At 34.6% G+C, this 11,889-nt stretch overlaps 1 protein-coding gene and 1 long non-coding RNA gene across 2 annotated transcripts; both read left to right on the top strand.

The window, feature by feature from the left end:
• Positions 1-2,051, top strand: LOC146945637 (uncharacterized). Its single transcript, XR_015026450.1, has 2 exons — positions 1-245; positions 1,821-2,051. It is a non-coding gene; the product is annotated as an uncharacterized LOC146945637 (long non-coding RNA).
• A 2,419-nt stretch (positions 2,052-4,470) lies between these two features.
• Positions 4,471-11,765, top strand: LOC146945636 (uncharacterized). The gene is made up of 4 exons (XM_085743945.1): positions 4,471-4,978; positions 5,136-5,290; positions 5,999-6,475; positions 11,030-11,765. The coding sequence occupies exons 1-4, from the start codon at positions 4,641-4,643 to the stop codon at positions 11,104-11,106; spliced, it is 1,047 nt and encodes a 348-aa protein (XP_085600071.1). The 5' UTR covers positions 4,471-4,640; the 3' UTR covers positions 11,107-11,765.
• The last annotated feature ends 124 nt before the right edge of the window (positions 11,766-11,889 follow it).

Below are 11,889 nucleotides of genomic sequence, written 5' to 3'. Positions count from 1 at the left end.
ATTTGTATTAGCATAAAAAAAAAAATACAAAAATGAGTTCAACAAATAATGGCATGAGCTATTCAGAAGATCCTCCTACAAATACGAATTCGAATGATTCTAAGAAAAATGAAGTCTCGGACCAAATGAAACATATGAGCTATTCGGATCCTCCTCCTGAGGCAAATTCTAGTTCTCAAAAATCTCAGACACTAAGTACTCAAGATGCTATGTCTTATAGCAACTATAAATGATGAGACCAACAGGTATCAAGACACGTATTTGATTTTTCTCTCCAATATATATATATATATATTAGAGCTCTGTATAATATAAACGCGTAAAATTATCTTGAATAATGCACAAATGTGTTTTTTTATTATTGAATCATTCATCATATATCTCATTTAATCTCACAGTACGATTTATTGATCAAATAGTAAAAACTAACTTATACATGATGGAATACTTATCTCAATTATTTACCATATAATATTGAACTTATATTTTGGATGTTTTAAATTTTTTAAAAAATTTTGAACTTAAACATATAAAAAATAATGATTTTGAAATGAGTCGCCAAAGAAGTAGCAATATCTAAGTTAGGATGTGTTACTAACAGATTTCATTTGTCTTAACAAATTAATCACTGTAAATTTAACTCTGAAATATTTGATTTTGAATAAACTTAACAAATTAACTACTGTAAATTTAACTTAGCTTTAAGAACTTATTACTTGTTATATTGGACTCAAATTTATTTTTTTTGGAAAAAAATACATTTGTTTTGATTTTATATTAAACGAAAAAATTGACAGGGTAAAATCAATTTACCCTACTAAATTTTCAAATTTAATTTCTATACAGCAATAATGTAAAAAGTTTTCCACTTTTGTAAATCACAAACTAATCATAAGTGTGACTTTAGAAAAATTATGATTAAAGTTAAAATGTTTTCAACAAATTGAGGATTATGATTTGTTGATATAAAAATCATTTACTAATCATAAGTGTGACTTTAGAAAAATTATGATTAAAGTTAAAATGTTCTTACTTGAATCTAGTTGTTTACATAGATTCCATGTGGTTTCCACACATTAATATCAAGTATTTTTAGGAGTTTAATGAATTAGACATCGGACTTGTGTTCTTTAATGTTAACCCAATAAGGCACTGTAAGTTTAAGATTATCTAGAAAATCATTTTTGATATTTTAGTGCTCATTCGTTATAAAAAGTGATTTTGATATAAATGATTTAGTGTTTTTTTTAAATAAAAGTGTCAATTTGTGTTTTTTAAAATTATAAAATGAGATTTTGTATTCTCACCTTTTGATTAAAAATTATTTTTAAAAAATTAAATAAAATAGTTTTTAGGATAAAAATCATTTATTTAACAAAATAGTAAACTAAAAAAGATATACACAAATATAACTTATTTTTGTGGTGGCCGGAATTTGAACTCCGTCCTTACATATATTATGTATTGTTTATACCAACTGCTCACGAGGATACACACAAATATAACTTGAAGATCAGAAATATATTTATTTTCATTAATTTTAAAGAAACGGCCTAAACTTCATTGGTTTAATAAAAAAGTAATCATATGTTCACCGACCCAGTTATAATTTTTATTTTTTTAAAATGCTGAGGAACCTAATAAAAATACAAAGAGTCAACTATACGGTTTTTTTATTAGTTTAAGTATTCATAATGTTTTCTCGTTTGAAAATTTATTTAAAAAAATTCAACTAATTTTAGGAGTGTCTTATTATATTTAATTATTAAACCTTTATATATTGCATTGAGTTATTTATAATAATTTCAAAAAAATTGCAGGATCGTTCGCTTGTGGGAATTTCACATGGGATGAAAGCAGCAAATTCTACTGTTTGATTAAGATTCACTGTTTGTTTGTTTGTTTGTTGTATTATGATATTAATTCAGGTTGTTAGTTAGTTTGTTTGTTAATAAGAGTTAGTTTTCTATTTTTAGTTTGTTGCAGTTATTATGGGTGTATAAATAAGACTCAATGTATTGATCAAAGTGTGTATGGGTGTATAAATAAGACTCAATGTATTTATCAAAGTGTGTATTTAAATAAAATTTGAGAAATCATTTGGTCCATTTTCTATGTCCTAAACCAATTTCATTCTATAATCCTCTCTTTTGTGAGTGATAGTAGAATCGGTGTGTGATTCATGCAAGTGAGAGCAAGGCTTCTTTCCTGGGAACATTCTCTTTGATGCGATCATGGCTTCATCAAGTATCCATTTTCCTGCAAATCTTTCAATTCTTAAGGGGAAGGTGTTAGTGTACATAACTCAATACTTTGTAAATTTACACTTAAGTAATCGGAAGATTAGCAAGAAGAGAGAAAGATTAGTAATGGGACACGATTTTGCTCATCTACTCTGCTGTGTTCTTTGTAGTAGTAGAAGCTATTTGGTGGTGGTGGTTATTATCATCATCATCATTATTATTATTATTTATTATTATTATTATTATTATTATTATTATTATTATTATTATTATTATTATTATTATTATTATTATTATTATTATTATTATTATTATTATTATTATTATTATTATATAAAACACAACTTTGTTAGTTTGATATGTTCTTAAGAAAATTTTTGTTATTAAAAAGAAAGTTCAAATTTTTTTTATTAAAGAAATATTTAATTTAGACAATATTATTTGTAAAAAATAAATAAATAAGAAGCAGGCTTTTAACAACGGACAGTCTGGTCTTATACCAACAGATTACGTGGTGGCTAAAGCTATTAAATAGGTGTAAAAAGCCGTTGCTATAGCGCTGAAATTTTTTCCAACACCCTAATTTTCAGATGGTATAGGTTACTGGACTGGAATTTTGCCGTTGGTGTAAGCTAATTATTGTAGACGCCAGCAAGTGTCCGTTGGTATAGGTTTTATGATCTATACCAACAGTTTTTGGACCTTTACCAACGGTTTTTGCCGTTGCTGTATGGCTAATTTCTTGTAGTTAAAAATATGTTTCTACACTTTTGTACATAAAAGGTTGATTAAAATTTTTATTGGGGACTATTGTCCACTATAACCGTGTGTATAAATTTGTGTTGTGCATCATCACTTGCTTCAACCAACTCTTTAGTTGTGCTCTTTAATTTTATATTATAGCATTTGTTTCTCTTTTTCACTCCTTGCAAATGTTTTGACTATTTATTAGTTTCTATAGTCTTTTTTTTTTTTTTTTTTGAGAGAATTAGTTTCTTTAGTCTGATAAGGGACTCAAGTTACTCTAATATAGATTGACAAAATATTTTAGCCGTACTTATTTTCAATATTTTTTTTTTCATTTTAAATATTGACCAAGCGAGACTTTCTAGTATACAAACAAAACTATATAAATGAAGATGTCTCTATCTACTTTAAAGAAAAAATGAAGATAACCTTAAATGCTCTATAAAAAATTGGTAATGATTAGGCATGGCAATGGGGCGGGGTGGGGACGGGTTTTACCTTCCCCGTCCCCATACCCGATTCTCAAATACTTACCCGTTACCCTACCCATACCCAACGGGGACGAGAAATTGAATCTCATCCCCGTCCCCGACGGGTTCGGGTATCCCCGCCCCATCTCCGTCCCCGCATTGAATAATTTATTTTTATAAAAAATAGAAGTTTTTTTGCATCCCCAAAAGCAACGTTGTAATATATTATCCAACAATACACTCAATTTAACATTGTTAGATGGAATGATTTAGTTGATCCTTTAAATATCAATGACAGTTTTTATTAACATCACAATTATTAAACAAAATAACATGACATATCAACATAAAGTAATTTTTTTACATTTGGGACGGGTTTGGGTATGGGTTTGGGGTGGATACCTATATACCCGTTATCCGTCCCATACCCGTGTTTTGAAATCGGGGAAAACCCATACCCATACCCAAACCCAGTCAAAACGGGGAAAACCCGTCAAATTGGGTTTGGTTCGGGTGGGTAACCGCGGGTCTGGGTTTTGTTGCCATGCCTAGTAATGATGTGTCATGTAAGGAGAGGAGGGAATCTTTGTCATTTAAGAATCATATTCTTGAGGCCAACGAGAAAACATTTTTCAATAATTAAAACAAAAAGAAATGTTATCGGTATAATCATTTTGTAACAATTTTTGTGACAATTTTTTCTCTTATATTCACGTTATCTTTTTACTTTCTCTATATATTGTTTTGATTTTCATGTCAATATCGACTATTCTCTCTAAATTTATGGTTATCATAAAAATTATTACATAAATGGTTGTTTAAATAACACACCCCTAAAACAAATTTATTAAGGGCCTTGAATGTTTTTTTATTAAGACACCCACCAACACCATCTCAATTGTTGCACCTTTGGGATAGAAAAAAAACAACCAAAAGACACAAAAGGACAAAAGAACCATGTGCAAACATATGCAACGGCCAACCTACCACTCCCTACAAGACCCAAAAAAAACACCAAAAATAAACTCAATAGTCGAAACCAAAAAACACAAACAATTTCCAATCGGCTTCCCCAACCTAGATGCATCATACTTTCAACACACAAGCACTCCAATAGCAGCCATAAAAAAACTAGACTTAACGAGGAAACATACATCGAAGGCAATACAATTAAAGAAGTATGGATACAACGATCGTTGAAGGGAGAGCAATTTCAAAGCCACCATACTTCGATGGTACAACAAATTGTACTGAGTGGAAGGAACGTATGAAGATATTCATACAATCCGTTGACTTCGATCTTTGGCTTGTGATTAAGAATGGACCAAAAATTCCAAAAAAAATGATAGATGGTATAGAGTTCGAGAAACCTGAAGATGAATTCAATGATGAAGATAAGAAGATGATGGAACTAGAAGCAAAAGCCAAAAATATTTTATATTGTGCCTTAAACCCGGATGATCTTAGAAGAATTCCAAGTTGCCATACGGCCAAGGAAATGTGGGAGGAGCTCGACAAGTTAAGTGTTTCATACATTCAATTTTTGTTCAAAAACTTATTTGTTTTCTTAGATGTGGGTTGACTCGTCCAGAGTTGGTAACATATATTAATGTTTAATACATTATTGGAATATTTTCTTGTGTTAACAATTGCAAATATATATTGTCTTTGACAGGGAAGTGACAACATCCGATATCAATTCTACGGAAATGGATAGCCTCCAGTTTTTCTCCTGCAATTCTAGCCCTCTAGTATTACCGTCACGGGTGCAAAGGCTTGCATCACTACTATTCAGCAGACCTAACCTTGAGTTTTTAGAGGGACAACAAAGTATGATTCTCTCTCTTAAATTATTTTGTACTTATGAATTATGAGACCAAGAAAGACCAAGAAATTAAAGTAGCGATCTCCATAGAAAGAAACACAATTTTATCCATAAGTAGATTTAAGTTGTGTTTGGTAACCGCGATACTCTATCTTATAGTTTATTGAATTAGTTTATAAGCTTGTTGGATCAAAATATGATGTGTTTGGTAACAAGCTTCTCATGTATCCAAGAGTGTTTGGATGAGATGACACGAGTCTCTTCTAACTTAAATAAAGTCTTGAGTTTGAATTTAGATCTCTGCAGTTTTGCGCGCCTATGAGCTTAATTGTTATTTATTACTCACTCCGTTTCAAAATACATGTTGCAGTCAACCACTTAACATATATCAATGCACAATTTTGATCCTTAATATCTTTAATTATTTAAAGTCAAAAATTATAAAAATTTAATATTTTGTAAATATTTATCGAAACAAATCAAACAACATTTAACATGCTAACATTTGTAATTATATATTAGTTAAAAAATATGGTCAAAATAAGTCATGTGAATAGTGCACATTGCAAAAATGCGACACGTATTTTGAAAGAGAGAGAGTATTTATTTTGATCTTTTAAATACTTGTATTGTACATGCAGTAATGTAGGTGAGTTTAATATTAAGGCAATATAATTACTCTCTTTATCTGCAACTGAACCTCCTTTATATAGGTGATGATCCGAAAAGGTTTCTCAAGCTTTGTGTTCCCATTCACAAGCATGCTCTACATGGAAATTGGCCAGCAGCCAAGCGCATCATAGACAAAGAGAACAGGCTGATAAATGCTGCCATAACAATTGGGTGGGCTACACTACTTCATATTGCTGCAGGTGCTAACCAAACTTACTTTGTGAAACAACTTTTGAAAAGACTTGATGACAATGATATGGCATTGCAAGATGTATGCGGAGACACTGCTTTCTGTATTGCTGCTGCAGCTGGAAACATTGAAATTGTTGACTTGATGCTGGAAAGAAACCCACATTTACCAATTATAAGGGGTGGAAGTGGATATACTCCTATTCAGATTGCTGCTTTGGAAGGAAGATGCAAAATGACATGGCATTTATATGATAAATCCACACATTGTTTTGAAGATAAGGACCGGAATTTATTGTTCTTTGCTTGTATCTACTCTGGCATCTATGGTAAGTAACTAAGTATTACTAACAGTTGTATTTCGTTATAAAACTGTCAAACATTTAGAGATCGAAATTGTCAAATAGGTTCCTAACATTGGCGACATTTTGCTAATCGGTCTTTAAATAGAGAACTTTGTTTAGTTCATACCAAGGTTTTAAAAAACGGACCGGTACCGGGATTGCGGCCGTTACAAATCGGTATCGGCAGCCACCGTGACCGTTTTTGGTCCTTTTCACGTTGAGAACAAAAATCACAGCAAAATCGCCGTTACGGCCGTTACGGAACGCCGTTACGGGCGCGAAACGCCGTTACGGCCGTGAAACACCGTTACGGACTTGAAAATTCAGTAATTTGAACAGGAGAAGAAGGAATCTGAATCTTATCTTGAAAAATCAGGCATCTCAAATCTCAATCTTACCTTTTTTACACAAATCAATTACTTACTTCTCTTCTATGGTGCTGGACTGGTAAACTAACAGATCTCTTGTGTTGTTACTCTAGTGTTGTGTGATTCTTTGTTTGCGATTTGCGATTCTGGTGTTGCGGTTTGTTGCTTCTTGTTCTGCTTGCCGTTTGTTGCTTCTTGTTCTGCTTGCCGTTTGTTGCTTCGTTCTGCTTTGTTCAGGTTTGCGATTCTGGTTTTTTTTTTTTTTTTTTTGAGTGAATAAGGTTTGTTATCACTTGGTTACCAATACATACACGTATGCACAGCTTCACTCTTCATTCAATAATAATAAATTAATAATAATAATAATTAATAATTATTTTAGATAGTTTATTTGTTTATTCATATATTTATTTATTAAACTCAAAAAAAAAAAAGTGCATTCGTCTCTTATTTAAGTTCAAGGTAATTTTAAATTGACACTATTAATTCAACCACTTAATTTGAGTATTTAGGTAACAAATATTAGATGAAATTTTAGAGAAAAATTGGGACTTTGATGTTAGAACTTTGAACTTTGATTGTATATTTATTATGTTATAATTATGGAAAAAAGTATTAATCTAAGTTATTATACATTATATGATAGTATAAATAGTTTTAATATGTTTTGTGAAACGTTTTGAATAATTCACACCGCGAAGACCGTTATTTGTATCGCAGCGTCCGTTACAGCCGAAATCGCGACAACCTTAACGCGACCGCGATCGCGACCGCGACCGTTTTTTAGAACCTTGGTTCATACTATCTTTAGGGTACCAATGAAAGTTAAATTCTTAAGTAAGTTTGGTTGAATACGGGTATTCTAAAGACAAAGTCCATTTAAAATTTGTATTCATTTTAAAATAAAATTGTTTACGTATGTAAACATAAGTTAATTACAACATGTGAGCTGCTTAGTGAAATATCCTAGGTGGAGTTTCAAGAACACTCTAAGAAGTAAATGAAGAATACATTGTTTTCACTGTTTAGAATGTGTCACATCAAACATCTAAGTGTCCCCCTTTTATAGCCATCAAAGTTTTGGTTTAATGGGTCTTTCTCTGATCATTCAAAGCCCATTAAGTTGAGATCCAGAGCATCCCATTGGGTGCCTGTTTTGAGTACGATCGCGCGTGGACTAGGGTGCAACTCATCCGTATCGGGCGCGTGGAGTTGAGACGCGCTGACCATCCGTTCATAACACGTGGTATTAAGTGAAGACGAGATGAGCTGGCTGGCCTGACTTGAACAATCAAATCAATGTTGATGAGGACGAGTTGAGTTGGCCTAACTTGAGCAATTAAACAAGTGTTGACTAGGACGTGTTGAGCCGGCCTGACTTGAACAATCAAACCAGTATTGACTGAAGACGAGCTGAGCTGGCCTGACTTGACCGATCAAACCAGTAGTGACTGAAGACGGGCTGAGCTGGCTGGATTGACTTAAACAATCAAACTAGTGTTGACTGAAGACGAGCTGAGTTGGCTTGACTTGAACAGTCAAACAGAATGGTATATCCATGCCAGTCCAAAGTCCACGAATCGTCAAGTCTGTTAAGTCGTAGACATTTGTTCATTATTCGGTCGACCCATACTAGTCTATAGTCCACTGAGCGTAAAGCCTGTTAAGGCGTAGACGTTTGTTCTTTATTCGGTCGACATTTACCAACCCAAAGTCCACGACGTGTAAAGCCTATTGAGGGGTAGACGTTTGTTCTTTATTCAGTCGACATATACATGTCCACAATCCTCGAAGGGTCAAGTCTGTTAAGGCGTAGATGTTTGTTCATTATTCGTTCAACATATATCAGTCCATAATCCACTAGTAACTGCTTTGTAACCGAGTTATAAACATTAGATTGATTCAAACTATTTGTCATGTCACCATGTCTTGTCCAATCAATGTACTCACGTCTTTAATGTTTCTTCCCGTCCACAATTACTCAGCTGGTCCCACCATTTTCTCTCTTTATAAATAGAGAAATCTTACTTCATAATATTTATACCATTATATTTTCACTCATTCATTTTTACCATCTCCTTTGGATTGTAAAAGCTTGGCTCTTGGTGTGGAACGTCACATCTTCAGCTCCACTTGGTTCAATTCTTCCTTCTCAGATAATCACTTGTTTTTCTTTGTAGCTCTTTTGTTTCTCAAGCTATCCTCATGGCATTTTCTTGCAATGATTTGATCTCCTTTGCTGAACCCAAGCGACCGCCTTCTAGCGGATATTTCATACACAAGTGTGCGGTCGAAGTAGCTGCTCACAAGCCTTCAATGTCGGTCTCCCTAAAATGATGTATTTTATCACTATGGTCTTTGCATTCTCGCCTTCTCCAAATGTGGTACGTAAGTCTACGTATCCTATGATCTCTACTGATTCTCCCGCGAAACCCAGTAGGGATCCTCGAAGCTCCCTCATTACCTTCTTAGGCAAATCTAGCTTTTTGAATACTTCCCAAAATAATACATTTGTCGAGCTGCCAGTGTCCACCATTGTACGATTGATTTGGAAACCAGTTGTGAATACTGAGATGACCAAAGGGTCATCGTCGTAAGGACACATTCCTCCAAAGTCGTTGAAGGTAAAGGATAATTAGGGGTACTCTTTGAAAACATACTTTCCCACCATATTGCAAGATTGGGTTGAGCGTGAATATCTTCTTCTGGATGAGCTAGTAGATTCACCTCCATGAAACCCCCCCTGATATGGTACTGACAGTGCCTCTGTCATTTCTTTCGTGCTCTCCATCTGCTTCTTCTAGTAGGGAGTTCATGTTCTGGTCGACCTCCTCGATCTAGTCGAGCACTTCTCAACAACCCTTATCCCCCTAACCTCGTCATCACTCCTTCCTGAAGATCCTCGGTATCTCAGTCTCTATTTCGTATCTACTTAGATCCCTAATCTCATGTGATCTCCTCAGCTTCTATATGCTTCTCCTCCCTTAACCAAATCTCGCTCATGGAGATTGAACTGCGCAAATTTAAAGCTTCACTAAAAGTTCCAGAGTTCAGACCCTTCTCAAAGGCCATAACAAATTTATATACATTAGGCTTCGTCACCATGAGAGTGGCACTGTTGAACCGAGTTAGGTAGCTCTTCAAGGATTCAGTGGAACGCTGTCGGATATCAAACAAATCTGCTAATAGGAAAGGTTTCTCAGTGTTTGCTGCAAATTGGGCCATGAAGCGGGTCGCTAGGTCCTCAAAGATTGTGACTGATCTGGCATGCATCCCCGTAATCCACTTATGTGCTACACCCTTCTAGGTCCCAACAAATTTTTTTGCGGCTCAACGCATCAATAGCTCCATTTTTGAACATTTGCGTATGGAAAGTTGAGACGTGACTATGTGGGTCGCTCTTCCCATCATATGAGTTGATAATGGGTTCCCTAAAATGACGAGGTACTTCTACCGTTTGTAAGCATTAGAACACCTTAGGCATCAATCTGGTAGTTTCAGCTCCGGTGACATTGTTTCTTAAGAGCTCAAGCTACTCCATTAACTCCCTCTCTCTAGCCTCCATCTGATGTCTGAGCTCGCACTCTCGATCCTCCAGTTGTTGTTTTAGCTCGGCCTCCCGAGCTCGAGATTTAACTTGCACATGTTGATGTTACTCATTTTGCTTTTATTCCTCGACATTTTGCTCTTGAAGTTCACGCATTGCCTCAAGCAGCTGAGCTAGTTAGGGGTTGGCGTCATCTTCCAGCTTGGATCTGGACGAGGTCCGGGTGGGTCCGCGTCTTACCATTGTGATAGGTTTGTTTAAAATGGAGCTAGGTTTTTGGAAATTTTTACTGTAGCCCCACGGTCAGCGCCAATGTTCACGTTTGTAAACACAAGTTAATAACAACAAGTTGTTGGAACAAAATGTGTTTAACAATGAACCTTAAAGAGTTTTGATGATAACAAGGTATTAAAAATTGTAAATTGGACTAGCTAATATTTGTTTGAGTGTACAGGACCATAGTTAAAAATTTACATCTTTGATAAGTGTTTAAAAGTGATATATTTCATATAGGAGTTTAGGCATTTTAGTGACTTGTTTTGCAAGATTCTCTATGGAAAACTCCAATTATTGTGTAAATATGTCATTTATGCTTTTGAGCCTTATTCTACCCTTTTTGTGCAGGAAAATACAAGCAAGGAGCAAGAAACGTCAAAGTTCAATGTCCTACGCTATTAGCGTGTCCTACGCTATTAGCGTGATGAAGAAATGGCCAAGGTCAGAGAGATACGCCATTAGCGTACCTGGGGCGTAGGTTTTGGAGAACTCTTGAAGAGTACGCTAATAGCGTATTCTGAGCTATTAGCGTACAAGCTCCAGAGAGCTACGCCATTGGCGCACCTGGAGCGTAGCTAGTCAAGAAGAAACACGCTATTAGCGTGGTGTACGCTATAAGCGTAAAAACTCCAGAGGACCATGCTATTAGCGTAGCTGGAGCGTAGCAGCAGGGCAAGGCCAACGTGGCACACTCCTATTGGCCAGATTATAGGCCGCCTTACCACGCTATTAGCGTGAGTTGCGCTATTAGCGCAGGTGCAAAAACACAGGCCATTTAAATAGCATTTTTACCTCTCTTTTAGGTATTCACTATTCCATTGAAACATTTTATACATTTCTAGAGAGAGGTTAGAGCTATTTCATAGAGAGAAACACAAAGCAAGTGATTAAGGAGTAGATTCAACCCTAGATTCATTGAGACATCAAGGATCTTGGCATGGAATCTTCATCTTTCCTTCATTCCTTGCATTAGTTTACATGTCTATGTGTAACTATCACCTTCTATGTAGTATTGAGGTAACTATCAAGCTATTATGTAATCTTTTGATCTTTTAATATATAAGGTTCTAGCTTAATGATTCAATATTGTTGTTATTCTTGCTTTTAATGCTTTCAAAGAGATTCAAGATGATTTGGACACAAACTCTTGAATCTAGAACTAGAATAACAATCTATCTTATGTTATATCACTCTTGACAAGTTTGTAA

Source organism: Medicago sativa, chromosome 2 (genome assembly GCF_051527215.1).
Source record: "Medicago sativa cultivar Bolivia chromosome 2, Bolivia_mono, whole genome shotgun sequence".
In the NCBI taxonomy this organism is placed as follows: domain Eukaryota; kingdom Viridiplantae; phylum Streptophyta; class Magnoliopsida; order Fabales; family Fabaceae; genus Medicago; species Medicago sativa.
This window is presented reverse-complemented; position numbering and strand designations above follow the sequence as displayed.